At 42.5% G+C, this 12,271-nt stretch overlaps 2 protein-coding genes across 4 annotated transcripts in view; one reads left to right on the top strand and one right to left on the bottom strand.

Annotated features, from left to right (window-relative positions):
* Positions 1 to 279: 279 nt before the first annotated feature.
* LOC308102434 (FH1/FH2 domain-containing protein 3) lies at positions 280 to 8,586 on the bottom strand. Of its 2 annotated transcripts, XM_080452146.1 has the most exons (9): positions 7,387 to 8,584; positions 5,928 to 6,068; positions 5,026 to 5,208; positions 4,789 to 4,908; positions 4,394 to 4,555; positions 3,705 to 3,958; positions 2,809 to 3,028; positions 1,257 to 1,365; positions 280 to 932 (listed from the first exon to the last, which is right to left on the bottom strand). In XM_080452146.1, the coding sequence occupies exons 1-9, from the start codon at positions 7,870 to 7,872 to the stop codon at positions 904 to 906; spliced, it is 1,704 nt and encodes a 567-aa protein (XP_080308272.1). In that variant the 5' UTR covers positions 7,873 to 8,584; the 3' UTR covers positions 280 to 903. The 2 variants fall into 2 exon arrangements, with proteins under 2 accessions (XP_080308272.1, XP_080308273.1); XM_080452147.1 differs by lacking the exon at positions 4,394 to 4,555 and having other exon boundaries at positions 7,387 to 8,586.
* Positions 8,587 to 11,573: 2,987 nt separating this feature from the next.
* The window catches only part of LOC308101992 (uncharacterized protein), an 8,064-nt gene continuing 7,366 nt past the window's right edge, over positions 11,574 to 12,271 (top strand). For both annotated transcript variants that reach the window (XM_080451561.1, XM_080451562.1), the window contains exon 1: positions 11,574 to 11,693. The gene's annotated coding sequence lies outside the window, so the exon portion shown is untranslated. The remainder of the gene's footprint in view (positions 11,694 to 12,271) is intronic.

Here is a 12,271-nt window from a genome sequence, read left to right as displayed (position 1 = left end):
TTGAGCATTTCACAATTAAGGTCTAATATTTCTATGTTGCCACAAATTGCTACAAAACCTACAACCAATCATTTTGGGCATAAACAAGAAGTTGAAGGGTCAATTTAAGTCTGATAATGATGTGCCGTGCATATTCAAATCATGTATACTTTACATTACTTAAGACCATTTTTCAGATATTTTAGATATAGACAAAATAGCAAATTATACATCGAGGTGCCCACTCTTCCTTAGTGCCCACTCTTCTTGTATCCGCACAAACTCACTCAGACCTTGACAGAATGTTTAACGTCAGATGTTTTTTATTATTATTCATTGACTGTACACATTTACATTGAAATTGAATAGGCAGAGCGATATTTGTTTGTCTTTTAATAGTCTTGTCTTGTCTAAGTGAATCAAGTTTGCAAAAATAATGTAGCACAAGCATGCAACAAATAAAAGGACCTGCTTACATCACAGCAAATTGTATCAAAATTAAAACATATCCATTGACTCAGATTCTAGAGTTTGGTCTGTGAAATGTTTGGACCATGAACAGTTTTGGGTCATGGTCTATGTCCAAAAACAAAGGTTTAAATTGATAGTGTTATATATATATATCCAACACATATATATGTATGTGTTGGATAATGTTTACACTTAAAAAGTGTATATGTTTTGTACATTGTACATATTTTCTTTCTTTTTAAAATTATTATTACCAATGACTAATTAAAAAGTAATTTTACATTCACATCCTTGTCTTTATTCTAATCTATGGTGTATAAGGTTGGGGGCAGGTCGGGGACAGAGGGTAGGCCATATGCCCATAATCCAGAAAGTCTCCCTCTTTCACAGCTGAGTGTTGGCAGGTTTGCCTGTAGGTATGCCTGAGACAACTTTGGCAACGCAGGACTCCTCTCACCACTTCAGCTTCCGAGTGAATGGGCCTGAAACATCGACATCATGTTCAGTTTAACTTATAAAGATATAGATAGATAGATAGGTAGGTAGATAGGTAGATAGGTAAATAGGTAGGTAGGTAGGTAGGTAGGTAGGTAGGTAGGTAGGTAGGTAGGTAGGTAGGTAGGTAGGTAGGTAGGTAGGTAGGTACAGTAGGTAGGTAGGTAGGTAGGTAGGTAGGTAGGTAGGTAGGTAGGTAGGTAGGTAGGTAGGTAGGTAGGTAGGTAGGTAGGTAGGTAGGTAGGTAGGTAGGTAGGTATAGGTAGGTATGTACTAGACAAACAGACAGACAGACATAGGTCCACAGCCACCTTTGATATTGCTCATCCTCCTGCGGTTTCGGGGCAGAGTGAGGTCCAGTCTGAACGCTGGCTCTGGGGTCCTCAGCACCTCCTCCAGTTTATACTGCTCTATACTCTCCTAAGGGAATCAACACATTACAAATCATCCACGTGTTTGAATTATGTAATAGTGTTTTCAATGCTCTCCTTTTAGCTGCATTTTATTTAATAAATGAAAAATGAAATGACCTTCTCTAGGCATCTGAGCAAATGCCTCAAGAAGGTCTATGAATGACCGAAACATTGCCTTAATTAAAGTTGTCTGTATAGTGCAAGTGAAGACGGTGTGCGGGCTATTTCATTTTATTCTATACGTCTGATCCCGACCTACGCCCCGTCCCTGAGCTGATCAGGTGTGCATAAGACTTTGCTTTTCCCGCTTAATTTTATTTGTAATAATTGTATTCATTCATTCATCCATCCATCCATCCATCCATCCATCCATCCATCCATCCATCCATCCATCCATCCATCCATTCATCCATTCATTCATTCATCCATTCATTCATTCATTCATTCATTCATTCATTCATTCATTCATTCATTCATTCATTCATCCATTCATCCATTCATCCATTCATCCATTCATTCTATTGTTGCTCAGTGTTTCTGAATAGAGGGTGAGAGAGAGCAGCAATGTGGATGTAATTATTACACCTGCCCCCAAAGCACCGGGTGTAATGTAAACGCCTCTGTCTGGTATTAACCTCATGAACACAGCGTCCCTACTCTGGACATGTCACAATAGGTGGACATTTGACAATAACAGGAAATCTACCAGTCTTGTAGATCTGATATTTTCGGCAAAGAGTTTTGGTGTGGAGGGAAAACAGAAGGCGAAACAGTACAGTACTGTATGGGTTTAAGTGGTTAATGGGGGTAGGGTCGGGACCACACCTGTTTTTCAAACCGGGACAAGGTCAAAAGTTTAGCCTAATGCTTATACACATGGGTCTTTGTGGCAGTGGGGTGTGTTTGCTGTCGGTTGCAAGGGGAGAGCCACAGGGGCCCGGGGGGACGCCGGGCACAACAGGAAACATGAATGTGCCGTACATTACCTAAGGGTAAACACTGTTGAATGTAATTACATGATTTCTCGATTTCTGGGGGAAGTTTCATTTACTGTAGGTGTTACTGTGTACCAGCATAGACAACTCCTGTATAGTTAACTTCATGCTGGCACACAGAAACACCTAAATGAAACCCATAATTAACGTTATTACATTCAGCTGTGTATTACCATCATTACCATTATGGTTACCATTACGGTTACCCGACTAATTTGTATCTCTACTCACCTGTATCTGTGTTTAATACCAACCACGATGCTGATATATGACACCTGAATTTGCCTTGGGATGAGTAAAGATCTATCCTTCTATTCTCTCAACTTCAAATAGTATATATCTCTTTCTTTCTCTCGTTCTCTCTCTCTCTTTCTCCCGTTCTCTCTCTACTTTTCTCTCTCTCTCTCTCTCTCACTGTCTCTCCCTCCATCTTCCATTGTATTTCTCTCTAGTACCTCTGACAAGGGGGTCGGCTGACGCTTCCTCCAAGCTCCAGGTGTGTTGGGTGCCGGGCTGCTCCCCCTCTCTCTCTCCCTCTCCCTCTGCTGCAGGATGGCCAGCCGTGTGGCTCTGTACTCCAGAGAGAAGTTACTGATGATCCTACAGAAGTCCTCGGGGCTCGTGTCTCTCACCATGGCCCGCGAGTAGCCCAGGAACAACAGGAACGAATGGAACCTGGAGACAAAGAAAAAAATAACAATCATTATCAAAGGTCATAAAACAAGAATGATGCAGATGCCGTGTGAAGAACAAAACAAGAAAACAGGAGGAGGAGGAGGGGAAAAAGGGTGAGACTGAGAAGGCTGAGAGCAAGAAAGACAAAAGCAAGAGTGAGAGACAAAGACAGAGTGTAAATACAAGTACTCCTTATCTCCGCCACTGTCCAAGGTGCCCTTGTGCAAGGCACATAAACACCAGCTACTCCAGAGACACTGCTCAGTTGCCAGCAGTACAACAAGGCTGTGGTTGTGAGTGTGAATATATGCTATGTAACCATAGGAATGCTAAGTATTTTGTTTGCGCAGTACTTAATGTGCCGCTTATTCACGCAAAACTTGTTTTGTTTTAATGGGGTTTTGTTGCCCTTAGGAACGGAAAATGAAATACATGAAACCTCAGCCATCCCGCATCCCTATTCTTGGGGGCGAACATTCAGTGAAAATAGCAGATTTCGACGCGTTATGAGCTTGTAGATCGGCTATTTTCGGGGGAAGAGAATTGATGTGGAGAGACAAAAGGATGGAGGCCTATTATAGACCCCTGGGGGACTCCAGTCAACGAAGTGTACAGGGTTTAAGTGGTTAAAACTACCACTACTAATGGAAAATAACTTATATGCCACAAGCCCCACCTGTTGATAACCCGGCGATGGACAGCTCTCAGGACCTTCAGCCTCTCTTCGCACTCCTTCAAGAACTTTGGCAACCTGCGGCGGAGGGATCCCTCCGGGGCCGCGGCCTCGTCTTCGCCTCTGTTCTTCTTGCCTCGATCCTTCCCTCCTCTCCGCTTCTCGTCCGTGCGCTCCAGCGTGCGCAGCTGCTCCCATGACGCTTTGCACGTGGCCTCCAGCTGGGTGAGGTTGGTTTGGACTGAGGCGTAATCATACTGTGAACAACAGAGAGCGGTACTTTGAGGGCAGTGGAGACGCCATGAGAAATGGCTATTATGCTCAAGACGAGAGAGATAGCACTGGATAAGAGACAAAGAGAGAGAAAGGGAAAGAGACAGAGATGGATGAGAGAGAACAAGAAAGAGAGAGAGCAATGGATGAGCGAGAACAAGAGAGAGAAAGAGAGGGTTGGTGCTATTTAAGGGCAGAGGAGACAAACGTGACATGTGTGGAGAGTAGTTTTCCACACAAGGTCACAAGGTCACATACCTCTTGACTTAAACCATAGAAACGAGAGAGAGAGAGATGCACACACACACACACACACACACACACACACACACACACACACACACACACACACACACACACACACACACACACACACACACACACACACACACACAAACAACACACACACACGCGCGCACCTTGCTGGCTTTGGTGACGGCGGTGATGTCAGAGTAGAGGTCACTGGATTGTGGGTAAAGCTCCAGCAGTAGAACACAGACATGGTGCAACAGAGGCTGGCGAGAGTGTGTATCCCTCACCTGAGTTAACTTCCCCAGATAACTCAGCTCAAAACCACGGGCCTGAGGGAATGACCCGCATCCGTGTGCATGTGCGTGTGTGTGCGTGTGTGTGCGTGTGTGAGTGAGTGCATGTGCGTGTGCGTGTGCACAGAAGGAAGAAACAGTCAGATGTTAATGATTAATACGAATATAAATATAAAGTATAAGAGTACATTTAAATGAATGAATTGAACAACAATCCTCCCCTCAGTTCAGGTGTGCAATGGGGATGACACAGTAATGCACTCACTCACCTTGCATCCATTGAGAAAGTTTCCAATGGCTAGCACTGTAGCCAGAATACATTTGAATGTCTGATTGGCTGACAGCTGTTCCATAGCTAACTTCAGGTAGAACAGTGGCTCAGCAATTTCCTGAAAATAATAGAATATAAAGGAATAAATAGAATAGAATAGAATAACCTTGACATTAGACCTTTGTCTAAAATCACATGCCATAAAAACTATGGTTATTCTCATTTTGTCACTGACCCTCTCTAACGTGTCATAGTCCAGAGCGAAGGCCCACAGCTGCAGCCTGAAGCTAAGGTGAGGGATATCCCCCAGTGTGTGGAGGCAGAGCTCAGCTGAGGCCAGAGGTGAATGTGGGGACAGAGACTTGGCCTCCTGAATCAGTTGGAGTTCCTCTTCACTTGGGACCAATGACTGAAGCCTCTGTTTTGAGAAAGGGGTTCAGGGAGATGGAGAGAGAGAGAGAGAGAGAGTGAAAGAGAGAGAGAGAGAGAGAGAGAGAGAGAGAGAGAGAGAGAGATGAGAAATTACATTATACAAAAAATTTAGCAATTCAGTCTGCCTGTTGGCTGCTTAAATCTATCAGGTCACCATGGCTCGTACAAGAACAGACAGATTCAGGGCATTTTGTGCACAAAAATACATTGTAGTCAAAACCTCAGGCTCTGGTAACCTTAATTGACCCCCTGGAGAAATGTGAATACCGTACAGTATGTACCAGCTTGATGTATCAGGGACCAAGCTGTCAAAGCAAATCTGAAAAATGTTTTCTATCCTGTGTCTGCTGCATCCTGCTCATCTTTCATACTCAACAAAGGACAAATACTAAGGGCAATGGGCAACAAAAAAAAAAGAAGACAAATGTACTGGAGGTCAGATACTGAAGCCTAATTTCTGAGAGCTATATACCAAACTGGGCCTAGGCTGGTCTGTTTTGTGCAACAAACAAACAAACGATTGCGTTCAGAAACTAAAACCATGTGGAGTTGAAAAGGCAGCAAAAGATATTGTTTGGTAACTGACTGTTAGTACTGTCTAACTGGCTTGTGCAAACCGGAACAGGATGCAAGAAGCAGAATCCCAGGCTGCGCACTAAAAGAAAGCTGGTGTTCCGGTACAACAGAGGTTATAAGAAACAGTACCTGGACATCATCCCTGTCCAGCACACTGTTGTCCATACTGTATATTGCCGGGGGGAGGAGCCGGGGAGGCGGCAAGCTGCTCAGGGCGATGGTGATGATGTTACTGCGCTTCACTCCCAGGACAGAGACTGCGGGCTGCTTCTGTGGTTGAGGCAAGAGGAAGCAGAGAGGGAGATCAGATGTCGACGTGAGAATACCTTAATCGGTTCCATTAAAAACCTGAGTCAGCATTTTTGTGCTATTTTGATCCTGCCCAATATAGGTGCCGGATGGTAATATCAGGCAATACAACGACTGGAAAAAAATGTTACCACTTGAACCCAGTTGTTCCTATTCTGAGGCTAACATTTGGGAAAATTTGCAGATTTACAAGCTCACAACACATCGCAATGTGATGCGATGTGAGCTTGAAGATTGGTCAATTTTATTCTAGTGTAGAGCAAAAGCAGGATGGGGCCTACTTGTATGGAACCCTTGGGAATCCAGTCAACTAAACATAGGGTTTAATCACACTTGAAATGCAATTTAGTGTATTTTTTTGTTTATCTGACACAACATAGTTGGGTTCATTTGAAATCTGAGAGTGTTGGGTCTACTTTTACACCATCAGAGTTCAAGGAATCCTGAGGATTTTATTGTGTGTCTTTATACTAGACCACACCCTCCTGGTACTCCAAGTAGGTCAAAACAAACACTGGTAATTCACTGCAGTTGCTATTCTATCATGGTGTTGTGCATACATCTCTATGCTCTGTCAGAAGGAGACCTAGATAGTTATACTAATACTGAATTAGGTCTCGCTAGGAAGACACTGTACTACAAAGAAACACACTGCAGTGTGATCTTGTCACATATAATGCAGCATCAGCTATCATCAGAGCAAGAAATGACCACCAGCCAACAAGCAGAATGTTGGTTGTGGCCGGTAACGCAGTAATCTTCTTTAGTGCACTGACCACATAACCACAACATCCCAGCCATGTTGCATGTTGATCCCCTCTCACTCAACTCAATGTCTCTCATCATTCTCCCATCTAAATAAACAAAAACTGCCTAAAAAGGTTAATCATCACCTTTACCAGTCACTGTGACAGCATACAGTAGGTTCCTTTTACATTCTAAGGGGGATTTATTGGACAATGACATCCACCGGTATAAGTATTATAGCCTATTGGCAAAGAAAAGTTCACACGGCTATCACTCTTACACCACAAAACAGACCTTGAGAATTATTTACAACTATTTGATTGTGAGTGGTGCTTCACAAGTCTGTACGCTGCATCAGATAGAGAGTGATATACAGCTGAGTGTAAAGGAAGACTCATTAGCACTTTGTAAGAAGATAAAACATACTAATAGCCTACTATACTATAACTTTGTCAAGTCTGCTTTCTGTGTGGGAATCCTTAAAGTATAACCTTAGCTCTTCAAGCAACAGCCCCTTTCAATTGATTCTTACCCGCCACCCAGTGACCGTGGTACAGGTGTTGTTATTATTGCCCTTGGTCTCAAACAGGTACTCCAATTGGGTTGTGTCCAGGTGGACCGGCTCCAGCCTAGCCCAGATGGTCTGGGTCCCAAAGCGGGTTTTCCTGGGCAGGGGGTCCAGGCTCTGCAGTCCCCTCCAGTGTAGCTTCAAGGTGCGACATTTAACGGGAGTACCTGTAGGGGAGGCAGGTGGTAGGGGAGGAGCCATAGGAAGGGGCGGGGCCAGCGGAGGCAAAGGGGGTGGGGCCGGAGGGGTCCGAGGACACCCTGGCACTTGATTGTTGGAGTTGGTTGCCTCATCCTCTGTGCTGTCCATTCCCAGGTCCTCCTCGTCCCAGAGATCAGAAAAGTCCAAGGTGTTGAGGCGGAGACGACGCCCAGGCTTTGGGAACGAGGTCCAGGATTGCTCGAAACCCCAGGTGAGGGGTGCCTCCGCGGTTTGGTCGGATTCCTTCATTGAATGAATTGCTAAGAATGTGCTGCCAGCAATAACTTGATCTACAGATTATTTTTTTTATGTGCCCAAAAATAGTTCACTCAATCACTCATCTCGGCTCATTTCCACATGATCACACTGATTGTCGTTGCACTGCTTCATCCTGGTCTTCTCTTGTTTTGGAGACTAAATGCTTTAGAATCTCGTCCGTTCTCTCCTCACTGTGGAGTCAACAACTTCGCTGCAACCCCTGTGTTTGCATCTGAGCGTCTCCGGTTTGCACTGCCTCCCTCGTTGACCACAAGTGCACAGGGAGAAGCTCATAGCTCGGCCAACCGAACCATAATCTTTGAACCACCTCTGGGTGTTCTCGCTGTGGCGTAACCTGTAATTGCCTCCGGTGAAGTGGATGTTTGTCCCTCAAATCCCGGAAAAAAAGTCGAATTTCACAGAGTGGTTGAAAAAACACGATGATCCAAAAGTCGAATGCTGCTTGGTTGCCTCATCTAGTAGTTGACAATGTTAGACTTTAATCCAAATATTTTCTGTTGCCCCTGCTTCAGGATTCAGAATCCCCATTTGAAGTGAATGCAGTGATTGTACATTGTTTTTATTCTGTTTTAGAAGAGTTGCATCAGTTGCAGAGTCTCGCAGAGACTGAATAAAACCTAAGGAACAGGCCTGCATTTCCCACATGCACTACTGGCCTGCTTCTACAGCTACCCTCTCTTTTCATCTCTCCCTCTCTCTCTCTCTCTCTCTCTCTCTCTCTCTCTCTCTCTCTCTCTCTCTCTCTCTCTCTCTCTCTCTCTCTCTCTCATTTGAACGGTTTGTGTATATCAGTCTTGGCTTATTTGAGTTGCACCCTTTCCCTTAATTTCCTTATCGGGGCAGCATCTCCTGTTTGTATTGCTACTAGTGTTTACATAAACCCGTCTATCTGCTTCAGAAGATCTCTCTTCATCTACCCTCCCACCCTCCCCCCCCACCATCACCCCTTCCCTGTGTGATCAGAATTCAGAATGACCTTTTTCTCCTATGTTTGTTCTGCATTATGTCATATGAGTGCTCTGCTCATATTTGCAGTGATATTTGTATTAAAGATCTATCACGCACTCACTGTACCTTACGATGTGTACAGTACAATCAATAGGCTATTATCATCACTCTTAGATTCACCACTCAATATCTTCAGCACTTATCAAATGGCATGCGGAATCCATGCCCCTGTGCAATAATAGCAACGGAGAAAATAAAAACAAAAAGATGAAAGGTTGACCAGCAACCCTTGTGGACAGTGTTAGGGAAATCCACATGGGATGCATGGCAAAGAAATATTCTTTTTTAAATATACGAATTAAAGATATTGAATGACACATTATACAGCAAAATCTCAAATTGTCTCAAAACATAACAAAGACGATAGGAAAGAATCTCCAAATGATGTATAGAACTTCTAGGCCTATATTGCCCACAGCTTTTTGAACAGCTGTACAGTCTTGCACTGTTTACAGAGGTTACTTGTACGGTTGACATGCAGCCATAATGAGGATCCCTCCCTTTGCCATTAAGACTCCCATAATTACACTTTATCTAGTGTGTGCCCTTGCTGTCTAGATGGTCGCTACTCGCTAGAGGGTCCTCAGGGGCATTTACCACAAAAATGGCTTCTATGTGTCAATTACGGCCAGTTTGTTGGGCAGTCAGTTATGTTCATTTCCAGTACTGCCTTGCTTCATATCAATGTACACTTCTACATCTGTGAATTATAACTACTCACTACAACTATGGTCTTCCACTGCTGGCCACTGAGCATCTTCACTGGAAAAATATGTTTTTAGGGCCATGCAAAAATGATCTGAGAGGCACTTGAGTATGTGAGTAAAGATGTAACTCAATCACTCCATATTCTATCAAAGTGACTCTTCATGTGCCTGACCTAAATGAAACTATATGACCATGACTTTAAAGATGCTTCGCACAGATAACAATCTCCTCATTTAGTGTTAGTTTTGACCACAATAATTGAATATTAACCTGAAATCAATTAAAATGATGTTGTAGTCTTGAACACTCAAAATGCCTACAGTAAATGTGGCCTACAGTAGTCAAATTAAGAAAAGCAGGTTATAGAGATCGTTGTAATGCCCTTCACTTATGCTAGTTATGCAGTCCTTAGTGATTAGTGCATTCGTTCACTGAAACGGTAGCTGTGCAGCAGATTTCCCCATGGAAATGGACATTTCCGGGTTATTTCCTTTGATGAAACTACCCCGGGAGTAGGCTACTGCGCGCACATGTGTGTGTCTGTCCACAGTAAACATACTCTCTATGCAGAGATGTTTGTGTTTGTTTGCCCCTGGGACTTTATCAGATACAGATCAGAAGTCAGAAAATAATTATATGTAATCATTCCAACTTTGCTTTGAGTAAATAAACGTTTTTTTCATTCTTTGGAGGGTAAGGAGGGTTTACAGTACATGTATATGGTAAATCCCAGGCCCATAAAACAAATTACCCTTATTAAATGGACATGGACACAGAGTAGCCTGCCATTATTTTGACTGGTAATGGACAAATACTCAGTTTGTGATTTGTAGGATTGTTCAAAGATGTGGAATTAGAATTTATAGCTCAGGATGGACGATCGGATTCAGGCACTGCTAAATCTGAGTTAACATTTTTAGGCTATGGCTGGACTTTGATTTAACTTTGGCATCAGTCAGATATCTCAAAGGGAAATTTACTGAATTAGCAAACTCCTTCAACTTTATTCTCACATCACAGGTTTACATGTGTAAAAAAAAGTGGGTGAAATACTTTTTCTCCCATGTAGTTTTCAAGGAAGGGAAGAAGAATATAGAAAGAAAGAACAAAGGAAAACAGCTCAGATATTCCTCATATGATAGGAATAGGCTTAGTATTAGGTCTACAGAGGCCTACAATAGCCTATAAGGTGCATGGTTAGAAGAATTTGCAATAGAATGAAGCAGTTATATTAAGATATCATCAGCTATAGTAACAGTGAGTTGCAGCAATAGGATAGAATAGAATAGTATTAGATAACAGATTTTTTTATAGATGACCTTGTCTCAGGTTGCTTTTGTCATTTCAGCTATAGCCAGTGGTGGAAAGTAACTAAGTACATTTACTCAAGTACTGTAGTTTTGAGGATTTTTTTACTATACTGGAGTACTTCCAATTTTCAATAATTATTTTGATTTTTTATTTAATAATTTTCAATAACTCTTTTTTACTTTTTGATTATTATTACAAAACGTACATTAAACACTTCAGCCCTACATTTTCGGCCATTTGAAAATTGCCCATCTACAAGCTCACAATGCATCACGATGACTTTCACTTAGTTGTAACAGAGTATTTCTACATTGCAGTATTCATACTTTCACTTAAAGTAAAACATCTGAGTATTTTTTCCCACCACTGTAAGTAAACAAATCACAGTGATCACAGTGATCATCTGATCTCCCTCCAGGATCTTGCCCATAGAGTTATATGGGCTTGATCCTGCCTCCATGCATAACGTGGGATCAACTCCGCCCCCAGCCCCGCCCACCTTTTTGCGCGACCCCGTGGTGTTTTTGGAACCTTTTATATTGTGGTCAGCGCGCTGCCGATTCCTGCTGGCTGTCATCATTCGTCGGGTTCTGACATCATCATCATCATCATCATCATCACCACACAGAGGATAACAATGATGACTAATATTTTACAATCACTGCAAGTGCAAGCTCATGGCTCCACAGTTCTTCTGTATTATTGTCCACTACCTTGAAATATAAAGGAATAATATTCTCTCAGTAGGATGTATTCAAGTTAAGGTAAGGATTAACAGCTTATTGCTTTGATTTTTAGTTATTTAAATTAGATATATGATATCAGAATTTGAGGCACAGAATGATGTGTGATTTCCCTTTTTCCTATTATTTTTTCTTCTTTTAATTACGATCGCATAAGACTAATCCTCTTTAGTTCTGACAGTTCGTGGGATGATGATGTGAATGTTAAAGTTGTCTTCCCCGTGTTACGTAATCTGAGTGAGGAGAGACAGCTCTGCTGACCAGCTGTTATGCGTGACAGTGACAGACACTATGGCACAATGCACTTATGATGCGTTATAAAGATTATATAAAACATTTTCTCACCGCTATTCTGGAGCAGACTGCTGTAATGTAGCATATATAGATACGAATTATCATTCATGATCATAAATTGACGTTAGGCTTGTAGCCTAACTTTATATATATAATAAATAAATACAAATATCCCTCCTCGTGCCTATTTAGCCCTGGGCTTGCTCATATAACTTTTTCCAGTGGTGGAAAGTAACTAAGTACATGTACTCAAGTAGGTACTAATTAGAAAGAAATGTGAGGTAGCCTATAGGCTAACTACTGGA

Source organism: Gymnoscopelus braueri (assembly GCF_963280865.1).
Source record: "Gymnoscopelus braueri genome assembly, chromosome: 15".
NCBI classification, from domain to species: domain Eukaryota; kingdom Metazoa; phylum Chordata; class Actinopteri; order Myctophiformes; family Myctophidae; genus Gymnoscopelus; species Gymnoscopelus braueri.
Note: the sequence above shows the minus strand (reverse complement) of the source record. Positions and strands in the feature narration are given on the sequence as shown.

Coding starts and splice junctions, on each gene's coding strand:
- LOC308102434 (XM_080452146.1), bottom strand. CDS start 7,872: ATGAAGGAATCCGACCAAACCGCGGAGGCACCCCTCACCTGGGGTTTC. Junction 3,959..4,393: donor CCGTCACCAAAGCCAGCAAG/GTGCGCGCGTGT, acceptor TGTTGTTCACAG/TATGATTACGCCTCAGTCCA. Junction 3,029..3,704: donor CATCGCCGGGTTATCAACAG/GTGGGGCTTGTG, acceptor CTTTGTCTCCAG/GTTCCATTCGTTCCTGTTGT.